At 42.9% G+C, this 17,051-nt stretch overlaps 1 protein-coding gene across 1 annotated transcript in view; it reads left to right on the forward strand.

Moving 5' to 3' along the window:
- Positions 1 to 17,051, forward strand: part of LOC120921901 (plasma kallikrein-like) — a 106,085-nt gene that overhangs the window by 11,858 nt on the left and 77,176 nt on the right. The window contains exons 3-5 of the mRNA XM_040334406.1: positions 9,865 to 10,024; positions 10,532 to 10,638; positions 12,652 to 12,811. Coding sequence (XP_040190340.1) covers positions 9,865 to 10,024; positions 10,532 to 10,638; positions 12,652 to 12,811 — 427 coding nt within the window. The remainder of the gene's footprint in view (positions 1 to 9,864; positions 10,025 to 10,531; positions 10,639 to 12,651; positions 12,812 to 17,051) is intronic.

Raw genomic sequence — 17,051 nt, forward strand, 5'->3', positions numbered from 1 at the left:
GTACTGGGGGGTACTGTGTGGGGCACTGTAGTACTGTGGGGGGGCACTGTGTGGGGCACTGTAGTACTGTGGGGGGCACAGGTGGTGGCACTGGTTAGTCTTTTTTTTTTTTATCGCTGGTTACTCACAGTATCTCTCCCTCCTCACACGCGGTGTCTGTGTGAGGAGGGGAGAGCCGGCAACGAGAGATGATCTCATATGTTTACATATGAGATCATCTCTCATTGGTCGCACAGATCGCACTGTAAATAGCCACTGCAATTGGCTATTTACCGCGATCTGTGTTTGGCTGTGTCCAAGGGACACGGCCAGCACAGCAGTTCCCCGCTGCGCGCTCGGGAGCGCGCGCGGGGAACGAGCAAAGGGGCCGCTGTAAAAAGACGGCCTGTTAGAGATTGAGAGCCACGCTGCGGCCGTACAAAGTCGTACGGCCGTCAGCTAGTGGTTAAAGGCCACGCAGAAAGAAAACGTCTCCTTGTGAAGGACAAACATAAAAGAGCTTTATTCACTTTAAAAATACTAACAAGTGTACAGTCTATCCATAAATTCAGAAGGGGAACAACTCCCCACTGGTAACATCTGATTGGGGTCAGCACTCCAACACAGAATCCAGCAGGTTTTGGTCCCTACCTTCCACAGAAACCAAAGTAATGCCACGTGTTTTGATGGTCTTTATAATCAGGGGTTAAAGAACCAACCTCTTTCTTTTTTTATATACAGGTAAACCAGATCCATTCATCTCTCCCTTAAAGTGGAAGTCCGGGCTAAAAATAAAATATCTGCATCTGTAGCATTCTAACACTGACCTATTTAGCCCTGAAGAAAAAATTAGTATACATGCAGAATATGCAGAAGCTCTAAACCCACGCTGAGCTTTCAGCCGCGGCTTTGCGTCTGCAGAAAAGGTATGTGCAGTGGAACCTTGGATTTCTAGCATAATCTGTTCCAAGAGAATGCTTGTAATCCAAAGCACTCGCATATTAACCTCTTTACTACCAGCCAACGTCAATTGACGGCGGCACGATAGCTCTGTTGTTCTGAGGACGTCATATGACTTCCTTGTCTTGCAGAGCCACAAGGGGCCACGCACGCACCCGCTGCGTTACTGGGAACCCGATGCCGCCGGGCACACGCGATTGCCCAGTAACTGAGCAGGACCGTGGATCTCTGTGTGTAAACACAGAGATCCACGTCCTGTCAGGGAGAGGAGACCGATTCTGTGTCCCTTGTACATAGGGACACAGATCGGTCACCTCCCCCAGTCAGTCCCCTCCCCCTACAGTTAGAATCACTCACTAGGATTCACATTTTAACCCCTTGATCATCCCCTAGTGTTAACCCCTTCCCTGCCAGTCACATTTACACAGTTATCAGTTATCAGTGCATATTTATAGCACTGTATAAATGTGAATGGTTCCAAAATAGTGTCAAAAGTGTCCGAAGTGTCCTCCGCATTATCACAGTCATGATAAAAATCACTGCTCACCGCCATTACTAGTAAAAAAAAATAAAAAAAATAAAAAGGCTATAAATCTATCCGCTATTTTGTAGCCGCTATAACTTTTGCGCAAACCAATCAATGTACGCCTTTTGCCAAAAATATGTAGAAGAATACGTATCAGCCAAAACCGAGGAAAAAAAAAACGTTTTTTTTATATATTTTTGTGGATATTTATTATAGCAAAAAGTAAAAAATATTGTTTTTTTTTTTTTTAATTGACGCTCTTCTTTTGTTTGTAGCAGAGGTGATCAAATACCACCAATAGAAAGCTCTATTTGTGGGGAAAAAATTATTAAAATTTCATTTGGGTAAAGTGTAGCATGACCGCCCAATTGTCATTCAAATTGTGACAGCGCTTTAAGCTGAAAAATGGCTTGGGCAGGAAGGGGGTGAAAGTGCCTGGTATTGAGGTGGTTAAAGCGAGCTTCCATATAGAAGTCAATGGAAACAAAGATAATTCGTTCCACATTGACTTCTATGGCATGCAGCACCGCATGGGGCCAGAGGAAAGGGGGTGCCGGGGAGACTCAGAAATACTCTAAAACCTTCAGAAAGGCTCTGAAACACTTGGGAACTGAGTATTTCTGAGTGTTTCCGAGTATTTCCAAGTATTCTCGAACAGCTCCTAACGGCTCTGAATGGCTCAGTGTCACTGACGTCCCCGCACCTCTGGCCAAATGAGGTACTGCACACCGCAGAGGCTTGAATCCTGCTTGTTTTGCGAGACAACACTTGACTCCCGATTTAAAAAGAAAAATTGCTCGTATTGCGAAACGCTTGTTAACCGTGTTACTCGCAATCCGAGGTTCCACTGTACACTGATTTTTTCCTTTTCAGGGCTAGATAGGTTAGATATGTTAGTGTTAGAATGTTGGTGGCAATAAATGCAGGGATTTTAGTTTTAGCCCAGACTTCCACTTTAATGGACAGTTCTAGTTAACCCCTTTTAAACAGGATAAACAATAAGCCCCCCGCCTGCAGACCCCCACAACCACCGGCCAAGGGTTGTGGGGATGAGGCTCTTGTCCCCATCAACATGGGGACATGGTGCTTTGATGGGTCACAGACCCCCAAAGCATCCTCCCAATGTTGAGGGCATGTGGCCTGGTACGGTTCCGGGGGGGTGCTCTCTCGCCCCCCTCTTTTCCTGCGGCCTGCTCACTTTTCTCTGTATTGCCGGGAGCCGACAATTCATTATAGCCGCGAGTGGTTTTAAATTACTTTTTTTCCTTCAGAAATTACATTTTGTGCAGGGACAGTTCTAAGCACGGGAAACAAGCCCTACTTCACAGGCATACCATACACCCCCCCCCTGGTATGCAATTAAAAGGAATATTTCATATTCATATTTTTTTATTGTTTCACTTTGCATTATTAAAATCACTGCTCCTGAAAAAACTTCAGTTTTTAAAACTTTTTTTTGCATTGATATATGTCCCCTGGGGCAGGACCCAGTTCCCCAAACACTTTTTATGACACAAACTTACATATTAGCCTTTAAATGAGCACTTTAGATTTCAAACGTTCGTGTCCCTTAGACTTTAACGGGGTTCTAAAGTTCACACAAACTTTTGGTCTGTTTGCAGGTTCTGGTGCGAACCGAACATAATTAATGTCCCTAGAGAGCCTGAAGGTGCTTCCTTGGATTTTGGGTCTCTCCGTATGGCTGGGCTTTGAAAAAGTCACACATGTGATATCACCATACTCAGGAGGAGTAGCAGCCGGGATTTTTTTCTCAGAAAATAGCTACAGGAACTCAATCACGATGATCCACACCCCCACGGCCCTTATACACACCCTCCAAACCGCATCAAATAGTGGGTGTGGTAAAATGTCACTAACAGTGGGAGGGTCTTAACAGGGTCATTAAATACCATTATGTACAGACTGCAGAGTTTAGGGTGTGCTACGTAAATAGTGCAGGGTTCAGGGGTGCGCTGCATACAGAAGGCAGAGTTCAGGTGTGCGCTACACACAGTGTGCAGAATTCAGCCTTCTTCCACAGCTGCTTACCTCCGCATCCCCCATCCCCTTCTCATGTTTACCCCTCTTCCGCTCCGAACTCTGCATGCAACCCCCTTCTACTGCCCCCATCTTCTCCCCTACTCCTTAAAAGCTCCACCATCTTCCGCATGTCTTATTTTTGTTGCTAAATTAAGCTGAAGCACCCAGCCAGCTCTAGTACCTCCCCGCATACTGTAGTTGGCTCCACCTCTCTCACTTGCTGGGAGATCATCCAGTGGTGATGTTGACATTTATACTGCACCCCATGTACCTGTATCTCCCTTGTCCCCATCCTTGCCACTCAAGAGATCTGATCTGTGGGAGCTGTTGTGGAACAAGCTGTCACTTGTAAGCATAGAAGCCAGACTTTTGTGTTTTCAAGTAATAGTGGTCAGCAGGGAGCAGAGGGTCTGAGCCAGAGCTGGTGGAACTGAGTTCCACCAAGTTCCAGCAGAAAAAAAGCACTGAGTAACAGAATGTGTTTTGGGGTGTAATTTCAAGTATGTCATGATTTGTGTTAGAAATATCTTATTAAATGACAACTTTGTGTAAACAAAAATACATTTTAATTTTAATTTTCTGCATTTTCAAAAAACTTGACATTTTCAAACGGCTTACTGTGCCTTTCAGAAAATACCTTGGAGTGTTTACATCCAAAATAAGGTCATTTTATGGGTGTGTCCACTGTCCTGGTGCTACAGGGCTTCCAAAAATGTGGTTGTCAAAAAATTAGATGTATAATTTATGCTGAATTTATGCTCCTTGAAAGCCCAAAGAAGCTCCTTGCATTTTGGCCCCCCTATGTGTTTAGACTGTGAAAAAGCAGAATGTGTTTTGGGGTGTAATTCTAAGTATGCCTATGCTGTGTGTGAGAAATAACTTAAAATTGCAACTTTCTGAAAAAAAAAAAATTCTTTCCTTTCTTTATTTTCCAAAAAATCTTGACAAAAAATTACAAAGATGCACCATGACTCTTACTAAATTCCTTTGACTGTCTACTTTCCAAAAGGGGGTAATTTGGGGGTAATTTTAGTGCCTCAAGAAATTAGATACTTCAGGACCGAACAGTTTTTAAATATATGTATTAACCATAGTTTATAGACTCTATGGGGCAGATCCACGTACCTCGGTGCTTCTCTCCGCCGGGCGCAGCGTATCTAAGATACACTACGCCGCCGTAACTTATTTATTTTTTTCAAATCCACAAAGAATTTGCGCCGTAAGTTACGGCGTCATAGTGTATCTTTGGCGGTGTAATGGCGTGGCATTCAAATCTCTGTGATGGGGGCGTGTTTTATGTAAATACGTTGTGACCCGACGTAAACAACATTTTTTTTTAACTGCGCATGTGCCGTCCGTGGGGGTATCCCAGTGCTCATGCTTGAAATGAAACCGGAACAAGCCAATGTTTAAGACGGTGACGTCATTCTACGCAAATCACTATTCGCGAACGACTTACGCAAACAACGTAAAAAATTCAAAATGCAAGGCGGGAACGACGGCCATACTTAACATTGAGTACGCCTCATAACAGTAGCTTTAACTATACGCCGGAAAAAGCCGAACGCAAACGACGTAAAAAAATGCACCGGCCGGACGTACGTTCGTGGATCGCCGTAACAAGCTAATTTGCATACTCGACGCGGAATTCGACGAAAACGCCACCTAGCGGCCACCGAAAAATTGCATCTTAGATCCGACGGTGTACTAACGTACGCCTGTCGGATCGATCCGAGATGCCGTCGTATTTTGTTTTGTAGATACAAAACAAAGATACAATGCGCAAAATTTGAAATTACATCAAGAGATACGCCGGCGTAATTCTTTTGTGGATCTGGCCCAATAACTCTCACACAGAGTAAATAATATGCACTGATTTGGGTTATTTTTACCAAAGAAATTTAGCAAAATAAATGTTGGCCTAAATCTATCAAGAAAGATTATTTATTTCGAAAATGTTATAATCAAAACGTGTTTTTTCATTTATATAGTAAAAAAATTATTAAAAAAAAACACATTGGTGATTAAATACCAACATAAGAAAGCTATATCTTTTTAAAAAACAAAAAAGTTATAAAAATGTTTCATGACTGAGTAGTTTTCATTTAAAGTGTGACAGTGCAATTTGAAAATTGACCCGTCTGGTTAATGAACTTTGGTCCTGATTTTGACAGTGTCTAAAATGTTCTAGCACACTCCTTTTCTAATCATCTTTGTAACCTTATGCTTATTTACACAGTAGGGGAGTACACAGATGGGAATTTCTTTCTCTAATTTTTTTCCTTACTGCTCTTATTCTCTAAAGCCCTGCACACACGGCCCAGAAGCTTGTCAGGAAAAAAACGTTGTTTTTCCTGACGAGATTCTTGGCACGAACGCGGTGACATTATCGACTACAACGAGCATGCGCTCATCACATTCGATGCCGTCGCCGCCATCTTGCTACACCCTACCTATGCCTTGGAAGCTACCGCGCATGCGTTGAAGTAATTTTGAGCATGCGTGGGTTTCCATGGAGCGGTAAGTATACACAAGCTCGGGTTTCTCGGTAGGAAAACACTGCCGAGAATCTCACGACGAGAAAATAGAGAGCAGGTTCTCTATTTTTCTCGTCTAGATTCAGGGCAGTTTTCTTGACGAGATACCTCAAAGCCTCGTAGACACGCACAGTTTACTAGAGCTGTCACTCACCTTTCCCCGAGTACAATTTCGTTTTACCATCAGCGTTACAAAAACGTCTTAAAAAAAAATGTTTTCCTGTGGAACTCCCGCTTTAAGAAATCTTAATTTTATCAGAAAGCCACAATGTACAAACACAGATAAAATCAGTTGATGTGTTTCAGCTTATAAGGCCTTAGTCATAACCCAAATTAATTGTCTCTTAGGGATACCCTCTATCCATGGACAATGGTAACAACTTTCTGTAGGGACATACCCATTGCAGTTAATCTATTTGTGGTATATCTATGTTTAACATTTTCTGTATACTATTTTGATGATTAAATCCAGAAAGTTCACCACAACCTCACTATATGTAACTTTAAACTCCATTCTGGATTTTACAGCTAGGATATAAATTTCTGCTATAAACAGTCAGTCATGAATATATATTTTCCATGTCACTAGATCAGAACCAACCCTGTGGTTGATGTAGATAAGATATCCTCCCACACTCCCATAACAAAAAGTCTAATGGTTTCCAACAAAAACTTGATACTTTCCTTGATCCATCTGGGATTTCTCAAAAGCCTCTTTAACAGCCCCTGCTCACCTCTCATGTTCAATTGTTGGATATAATGGCTTGACATTACAGGTCACCATAAACCAACTTCCTTTAAATTCTAGTTGCTCCAAAGATTTGAGCACATTTTTTTGCATCTTTCAAAAAATGAGGGGAGATTCACTACAAAAGGTTGGAGATGTAGATCAATATAATTTGATAGCTTTGATGAATGTGAGTCTATGTGACCCTTTTGGGATTTTTAAGATCCATATATTCTTGCTCATTTTTATGAATGATACCATCCTCATACGCTTTTTTTGAGTGTTTTACTCACTTTTTTAATATGCTGTAGTAGTCCGCCAGGATGTGAGCAAGCCATGGTCCAGTAGTAGATATAGCAGGTAGGGATCAAGCAGATTCCCTGTCAGTAAACAAACCAAAATTTTGGCAACAAGTGGTTCCAGGTTGGAATCAAGTGGAAGTTGAGTCCAAGAACAAGCCAAAGGTTTGTAACAAGTGGTAGTGGAGATATAGACAGTTGCAGGTATGCAAAGGAGCAAGATATTGACTGGAAAAAGCACAATAATTTTACTAACATAAAATTCAGATATATGCCTTAAATCGGGAAGTTCATGGGAGGAGCAAAAAGTGCAATGGCCACCAGAAACAAGAGACAAGATTAGAGGCGTTCCTGGTCACGTTCAGCTACTTCCGGATTTTTCACAGAGAGGCGGTGGAAAGCACACTGCACCTACCCACGAGAGTGAGACAGTGCAGCTGGTGCTCCACGTCACATCTAGCTGTAACACGCTTGATTCCTTAGTGCCAAGGTCTCGGCACTTGCACAAGTAAGCGGCCATTTGGCTTTTGTTTTTAATCTGTTTTACTCAGGGCTCAAGTCCTGCGGGAACGCGTGGGAACGGAGTTCCTGCACTTTTTTCACAGCAGGAACGCAGTTCCCTTTGCAGGGCTAGAGCAGCCGAGCCGCCCGAGCCAATCCTTCACTAAGCGGCGATGCCCAGCGCGAGTCACTGTCAGGGGCAGGCGAACCTTAGTAATCCTTTATGTTACTGGTCGTTTCCTGTATATGGATTCATCGGGTAGTGTGCGGGTACTCCATCACTTCCTCGATGACACAATGTCTCCTGGGAGCTTTTGTCATTGTTCCCAGGAGACATTGCGGAGGTCTGCCGCAAGTTATCGCGGGATTTACAAAGAACTTGCTTCTTTCTAAATCCGGCGATAACTCGTGGCAGACCTCCGCAATGTCTCCTGGGAGCTTTTGTCATTGTTCCCAAGAGACATTGCGGAGGTCTGCCACGGTTATCGCGGGATTTAGAAAGAACTTAAGCTTAAAAGTTCTTCGTAAATTCCGCGATAACTCGCGGCAGACCTCCGCAATGTCTCCTGGGAACAATGACAAAAGCTCCCAGGAGACATTGCGGCATCGAGGAAGTGACGGAATACCTGCACACTACCCGATGAATCCATATACAGGAAGCAGCCAGTAAAGGATTACTAAGGTACAGTGGATCTAAAAAAAAAAAAACATGCGGTTTAGTAATTATGCATATGAGCGTATCATTTTTTTTCTGGTGGGGGAGTGGATCTTGGGTGGGAGTTCCCACACTTTTTTCCCCAGGACTTGACCCCTGGTTTTACTTAATTTTATCCATGGTAATTTCTTCTGTTCGAGTCCATTCCTGGCCAGTCCTATCTAGGTACCAGTACAGACCTTAGGCCACCAACTGTACTAAAGCTCCACCTGATCCTTTTTTTAAAACGAAGGGTCATGGTGGTCTGATAAGTAGGCACTTACCTCTACCTCTCACCGGGTGTCGCCAGTTTGATATCTGTTCCGTGGTGATGGTGTCTACTTTCAAGTCAACCATTTGATGCATGGACTTTCCAATGCTTATCATGTAGTGAGCATTGCTGAATTTTTTTGGACCTTTTTGCACCTATTTTTTGATGTTGTTATTATATAAGCACTTGCACTTTAAATCACTATTGTATTGTTGACCTTATAGTTAATATATTGTTTTAAGCTAGAATTTGGAATTTATCTATCACCTACTATTAGTGCCCCCTTATTATTATACATTCTCCAAAAGAGACAAGATTATATAGTCCAAGGGATCAGAAAGGGAACTGCCAGCATCTCACATGGCTCAGCAAAAAGATCAACTGCACTAGACAGCAAATGCTGTGGGTTCAGATCCTGGTCCTGACGTGTATTCAGTCTTTTAACATTTTTACTGGTATGTGCTATATAACACCAGGGGGGAGATTTACTAAAACTGGTGCACAAAGAATCTGCTGCAGCTATGCATAGTAACAAATCAGCTTCTAGGTTTTATTAAAGTTTTATTGAACAAGCTGATGTTAAAAGCTAATTGGTTACTATGCACAACTGCAACAGATTCTGCGCGCACTTATATTACAGCAAGTTTGTCTAACAGAGAGGAAATTTGATATATTTGACTGTATGCATGCAAGACTGAGTGGGTTAGACCTGCTATATTTTCCAGGAGGGAGAAAAGGAGATCCAGGAGCTCTGTCTTTGTGTCTGTTAATATCAATTGTGCAAGAAGGTGATGGGAGTTGGTCAGCAGCTCTAAATAGGATCTAGCACATAATACGTTGTATATATTGAAGTATTCGTAAAACCAAAACCTTTTTGTTTAATTTTGGGTAAATTGTATTATGGTTAGAACATCAATAAAAATGTGAGGATGTTATTGTTCTTGGTGTCTCTGCTATGAAGAATAATGCTCAAGCCAAAACAAAAACTGGCAGGGCACCCTAGCAAAAAGAAAAAAAGAAAAAAGACTGCCGCGGTTTCCCATTGTTTTCAATGGGAAGGAGCGGTAAAGGAGCGGTATACATGCCGCTCCTCTCACCGCTCCAAAGTTGCTGCTGACAGGAGATTTTTTTGTCTCCCACCAGCGCATCGCCTCAGTGTGAAAGCCCTCGGGCTTTCACATTGAGTCTGCAGTGAAGGAGTTTTTCATGCGGGATAGCAGCGCTATTTTTAGCGCTGTCCTGCCTGAAAAACTCCTCAATGTGAAAGGGGCCTTAGTGTAAAACATCTTGTTTTTTTTTTAACTGGTATGTGTTTTCTTTTCTCAACTAGATTGTATAACTGGCTTGAAACAAGATGTATATTATAAAGGAGGAGACCATGGTTATGTGTTTGTCCCAGATGTTGAATATTGTCAGCTCGTGTGTACCTTCAGTCCAGTTTGTGTTATGTTTTCTTACCTAAATGGAAGCTGGCCTAAAGAAAATGAAAGGTAGAGTGCATCCTCTCTCTCTCTCTTCACGCACAACATTCTTGAATACTAAGGCTGGGTTCACACCCTTGCGAATTGGATGCAGTTTTACTGCATCCAATTCGCAATAGCAGGAGATTTTGATCGGCTCTCTTTGGAGCCGGTTCATATATCTCCGCAGCGGCTGTGTTGCGATTTGCACAAACACAATGTGCATCTTTTGGTCTGTTTCAGGTCCGATTTTAGCCCAAAATTCAGGCTGAAATCGGACCTAAAAAGGATGCACCAGACCGCATGCATGCGGCTCATATGTGAACCCATCCTAATTGGATCTTAGTGTATAAAAATTCTATTGTATTAATAATTCAGCTCACCAGCTTAAATACCAGCCAAGGATTGACTGACCTTTTGAACAGAACTGTGTTTTTGATACACAATTTAAAAAACAATCCATTGCAAATTTCAAATTATATTATAAGGCACAGTACCTTCATACCAATAACACTGACTTTCTATTCAATAAAACAGATTTGCATGCTTTTTAAAGGACAGCGTTACACTGTCTCTACCAGAAATATCATTAACTGGAGCAGTTTCAGGATATTCTTTGAAACACTGCACAACGAAAATATACAGTAAGACTTTCTATTTCCTTTTTTATATTTAGCACAGTAAACTGTTTAATCTCTGTTGATAATGCACATACTAGCTCTACGATATTCATATTTTATTGATATGAAAATATGACAGTCATTTGTAATTGCTTATTGGTGGGGGTTGGGGATATCATTTTCTTCTCACACATTAACCTTTTTTACACATAATTAGGTAGCTAGCAGTTTTGATATTATGGTATTACCGTTATAATATTGGGGCTAAGTTAAAGCTTTAAGATTTTACCAACATCCAGTTACAAAAATTTCTGTTTTGCTGGTAAAACAAATCCACCCCATCAGGATTACATAATTTGACTTGTTTAATTAAGACAAGGGTTCAAATTCTATATAGGTTAGGAAAAGGTTTTGTTTGTCTTTATTTGTGTTCGGATGGTACTAAATGTTTCTCCCACCCCAGACCATCAATCTATTGACTTTTAAGTTTGCAGCGATTAATGATTAATATTGTAATTGATGTTCAAGATAATATTTAAGCAGCTGGTGTCCTTTTTTTTTCTATCAAGCTAATAAGCAAGTTACTGACTCGACTGACAGAGATTATGTTAAATCAGACAAGCATTTAGCCATGCTAAATCTCAGAAAATCGAAAAAAGAACTAAAAAATATATTTTCCAGGTAGTAAAGTAAGGATCAGGGTGTCAGTCAGGGTTGCAATAAAATATTATTAGTACAACTTTAAAATATTGGCCAAGTTTGTCTCTATAACAATTCACTTTTCTCTCAAATTACTCTGTTGATCTTCCTCACATAGACCCAGCCTGTTTTTGTTGTTCATACCATGTATGACAAGTTAATGGTAAAATACTTGAAAGATTAGCTATAAAAAAACAAAATTAAGAAAATAAATTTGGAAAAAAAACTGGAGTTATGCTCATGGGGACCAGTCTGATTTCTTAATATTTTCAAGAGAATAAAAAGGTAAAACCAAATTTTTCACTATGAGTAACAGTCCACTCTAGTTTCAATTTTTTCATAACTAGTTCTCTGTCCTATGTACACTTAGATAGACGAGCACTCTGACAGCTAATTGACCCTTCAGTAGCAAATATCAAACGAATTGTGACAATGATGATGAGACGGTATTAGAAAGAAACAAGTAATCTGCACTAATACACTGAGAAAAAGGCAACAGTTGAGTTGAGTTGAGTTTGTCAAAGGTTTTCATATGAAGGTTGAGTATGACTAAGTATGAGGGGAATGAAATTGATTGCACTTTGAATTTTACTGATTTTGACTTTGCTGGAATATCATGATGCAAATTTCACAATGCAGATTGCTTAGCCAAAATTACACCTGAAAGTCAAATTGGCATAAACTGATCTGACTCAAACTATCTGAGGATAATCTGCGTATATCCATGCCAGGTTGAATCTTAGGCCCCATACACACGAGAGAATTTATCCGCGAATACGGTCCAGCGGACCGTTTCCGCGGATAAATCCTCTCGAGGATTTCGGCGGATTTTCATGCGATGGAGTGTACACACCATCGCATTGAAATCCGCGCTGAAATCCTCTGGCGATGACGTGTCGCGCCGTCGCCGCGATGATGACGCGGCGACGTGCGCGACGCTGTCATATAAGGAATTCCACGCATGCGTCGAATCATTACGACGCATGTGGGGGATCCCTTCGGACGGATGGATCCGGTGAGTCTGTACAGAGCAGCGGATCCATCCGTTGGGATGGACTCCAGCAGATGGATATGTTCTGCATGTCAGCAAATATTCGATCTGCTGGAATCCATCCCAGGGGAGATATATCCGCGGAAACAGATCCGCTGGCGTGTACACACCATAGGATCTATCCGCTGAAACCCATTTGCTGGGATTTATCTGCGGATGGATTCTATGGTGTGTACGGGGCCTTAGGGATCAGGGTTAACCTGAATTGATTTGCCCCTTTTCTAATTATTGAGCACAATTAATGCCAAATTGTTAAACAAAATGCATTTTTTTTTTTTTTTTTACAGCTTGCAGGGATAAGCTTTTCCCAGAACTTGACATGATGGGGACAAACTACAACATTAGTAAAGCAACAAGTGTGGAGCAATGCAAGGAGCACTGTACCAACAGTATTCATTGTCAGTTCTTTACATATACTACAGAGAAGTTCTACAGTGTGCCGCTACGGTGACTATTTTAATGCAAATGTTAAGTCTTTTTCTTGACACCATAAGTTAAAATAAGAGGGCCCTAGTGTCCCTCTAAACTACCTTTAATACATTTATAAATTATATAAAGTCTTGGATTAAAAGTACCATTTCAGTCTATGCAGATGACACCAAGCTATGCAGTCATTCCCACTCAGTCAGTCAGTGAAGCAGGACGCTCTCCAACAAGTCTGCTCTCACTCCCCAGGGCTTCCCAGATAGGCAGGGTTCTTCCAACTCGCCTGCCACAGCTCCAAAGACCAGAGGACCAGCATTTCTCCCTTCCCCCCTTGGCCTCCCTCTTTACTACGCAGGCTTCACCTCCCGGGAGCATTTCAAGGTAAGCCCCTGACTCTCAGGGCTATTTCCACCTCTCCTGGGACCGTTTTCAGGACAAGCCTTGGCGGCGGCCTAATACAGCGGCCAGCTTTCTTTACCCCCCCACACTGCCAGCCCGCCATCTCCCTGGCTCAGCTCCAGCCATCCATTACCCTCCATAACCCCAGCACAACCTCGCTGGAAGATTCGCGGCCGCCGTGTTTAGGAAAGTCCGCGGCTTCAGCCGCGGCCTAGCGGGGTGCCGCACACACAGCCAGTAACCCCCCCTTAAACCTCACAAAACCCCCTTTGCCCCAGAAGGATCCCCAGTCTCTACCCCAGATACCCCTGAGCAGGCAGTGCGGACCCCCCAGACACACAGCCCCTGGCTTGGGCCTGATCTCGGTTGGTGGCCATCTTGGTACACCCCATTAACTGGGATTCTCCAGCACTCACCCCCACTCCCCTCCAGAACCCAAAAGCTTGGGAATTGGCTCCCACCTGTGAACTCAGGAGGGAGCACCCCCCCCCCATTCTGCCCCAAACAGTTATTTCACCACCATTTAGCACTTGATCTATGGCTCGCCCGATCGCCCCTGAGGGGTCAGGAAGGAATTTTTTCCCCTGTCGCTGCATATTGGCATAGCACGGCTAGGGTTTTTTTTTTCGCCTCCCTCTGGATAAAACAGGGAGGGAGGATTCAGCGAGTTGGGCGACCCACTTGAAATCTTCCTTCCCATCATCATTGAAAAACCTTCCTGTTAAACAACACTCCCCCCCCCCCCGACATTCTGCGACTATGGCTAATCTGAGATACTCTGCAGAAACCATTTGGGGGCTAAAGCCATTCGCCTCAATACTACCTGCCCTCACCAAAAAAGCTCTAAGAACTGAGCAACTGTTCGATCGATGATCGACGATCGACAGTCAAAAATCACACCCATTTACCCCAGCCAAAGCTCATATCATGCGCTTTGGTCAACACAAGATCGGCAGTAAGACACTGGCAAGAAATCCATGATTTCATCCTACAACACGATCTAGACTGCCACTTTATCACAGAAAGCTGGTTAACAGCTGACTGCAACACCATTCTAGGAGAACTGGTGCCAGAAAACATAGTAGGGCAAAGAGGAGGAGGCCTGGCGGTGACCCACAAGACTCACCTCTCGATCACCAAACCAGACCTTCAAAACTCGCTTCCATTCATGGAAACCCTCACTCTGCAACTGCAAACAAATCCCCAGAACACTGTCCATATTCTACTTTGTTATAGACCACCCGGTCCAAAAACGCACCTTCTCACGTCATTGACAGAGTTCATCTCCACCTATACCCTAAACATCAAACACCTCTTGCTGCTCGGGGATTTCAACCTCTGGGCCAACTCCTCACTGGACCCCGTCGCGACGCCTGCATCGACCATCTGGAAAGATTAGGTCTGCAGCAACTAGTACATGAGCCCACTCATGCCTTAGGTCACACGCTTGATCTAATTTTCAAACAAGATTTGGAAATCGATATTCGGGAGATTGAGCCGCAACCATGGACAGATCACCATGCCATTAAATTCACAATTACTTAAAATACCCCCTCTAAAAAAATGATAAAGCCAGTGACAACTCACTGGACTAGATCTCAGAAGAAGCTCCACATGGAACTCTTCAAAACGACATTAGGGAACAAAATAAAAACAAGCCAACAACATCAAACAGCCACAGGAACACTTTACGCCATCAACAAAGCGCTACTACAGTCGGCCGACTTAGTAGCACCAAAACGCAAAACTTGCATCCGGAAAAACAACTCCAGCTGGTTTAAAGACCAACTGTCGTTGCTAAAGCAAGAGCGCAGAAGAGCGGAAGCAGCTTGGAAAAGAAGCTCTTCAGAGGAAAACCACACCATTTGCAAGATAATAACTAAGAAATAGCACGAAAATCTTTATGGCCAAAAAAATTCACTTTTCCAACATCATCGCAAATGCCCTAAACTGCCCCCGCGAACTCTTCAAGCTAGTCACTCAGACTATGAACCCAGTCTGCTTAGAGGCCCCCAATTCTGATTCACAAGATTTTTGCAACGAATTATCGGATTATTTCATTAATAAAATCTGTGAAAGTATTCAGCAAAGTAGAACCGTCATCAACCCCTCCCCAAATCACAAACCGAATACCCATAAAAAATCGCTGCAAACAACTAATTTCACTCTAAAACCCATTTCCATCGATGCCACCAAAAATATCATCGCTACTCTGCGAAACAGCACAGCGCCCAATGATATCATCCCAACCAAACTGCTGAAAGAATGTGCTGATATTTTGGCACCAGCTATCACGCAGCTCATAAATCAGTCGTTCAAGGAGGGCATGGTACCAACCTTGCTGAAACAAGGCATAATTAAACCTATTTAAAAAAAAAACACCCTTGACCCTAAAGACCCAAACCACCGTCGACCCATAACAGGCCTAAATGTCTTCTCCAAGATAATGGAGAAAGAAGTCGTACAACAGCTACAACATCATTTAGACACCCATAAATTACTTGATCCGTTTCAATTGGGTTTCCGTCCAGGTCACGGGAAAGAAACAGCACTGCTCAAAATATGGGATGACGCGCTTGAGGCAGCAGACAAAGGAGAATCTTGTCTTCTGGTACTGTTGAACCTAAGTGCTGCTTTTGATACGGTAGACCACAAAATATTACTGACTCGGCTAGCTGAAGTAGCCAGAGTCACGGAATGTGATTTATCCTGGTTCTCCTCCTTTTTGGAAAACCGATCACAAATAGTGAAACTTGGGCCTTTCACTTCTGAATAACGCACTGTGTCATTCGGAGTCCCTCAGGGATCCCCTTTGTCGCCTGTTCTGTTCAATATCTATCTCCGCCCTCTTTTTGAAATTATCAGTAACCAGAAGCTACTTTACCACTCTTATGCAGATGACACACAACTGTATTTTCGCATCTGTAACAATAAGGATCATTATCTCGGACTAGAGAAATGCCTTACTATGAAAGAAAACTGGATGACAAAGAGTTATCTTAAACTCAACGGCTCAAAAACAGAACTTCTCCTGTTTCGGGCCAACCGGAAAAATCATCCAGTAACAACATGGACACCCTCGCCCATTCTGGATAAAACCATCACCCCTAGCACCAAAGTCAAAAGTCTCTGAGTCATTTTCAACACCAACATGACAGTGGATGCACAAATAGGGTCAGTGGTCAGCGGATCGCACCATCTGCTGCGCCTACTATGCAGACTCACTCCCTTTATCCCAAAAGAAGACATAGGAGTTGTGGTGGGTACAATTATCAACTCCAGACTTGACTTTGCAAATGCCCTTTATCTTGGACTCCCCAAATACCAAATCACTCGTCTGCAAGTCGTTCAAAATACGGCCGCTCGACTAGTGACTGGGGAAAAAACATGGGAATCAATCTCACCTTCTCTGAGATCCCTTCATTGGCTCCCAGTAAAAGACAGAATCACTTTCAAAGCACTCTGCCTAATGCACAAGTGTATCCAAGGAAACACCCCCCAATATCTATGCGAAAAAATAAAAGCCCTTAAACCCAGTCGCGTTCTGCGATCCACCAAATAAATTCTACTCCAGATACCCAAAGCCAGATACAAGTCCAAAGGAGAAAGAAGATTTGCAGTCCAAGGACCTAAACTGTGGACGCTCTACCAACCACCATCCGATTGGAGGTGAACCACTTGGCCTTCAGAAGAAAGATCAAACTCTTCTGAGATCAAAAAGTTCACTCAGGGAATGCATACTAAGCGCCCAGAGGCGATTCAGTTTGCATGTGTTACGCTATATTAGTTTCTCACTCACTCACTCACTCACTCACTCACTCACTCACTCACTCACTCACTCACTCACTCACTCAGTGGAATA

This window comes from Rana temporaria, chromosome 1, assembly GCF_905171775.1.
Source record: "Rana temporaria chromosome 1, aRanTem1.1, whole genome shotgun sequence".
NCBI lineage: Eukaryota > Metazoa > Chordata > Amphibia > Anura > Ranidae > Rana > Rana temporaria.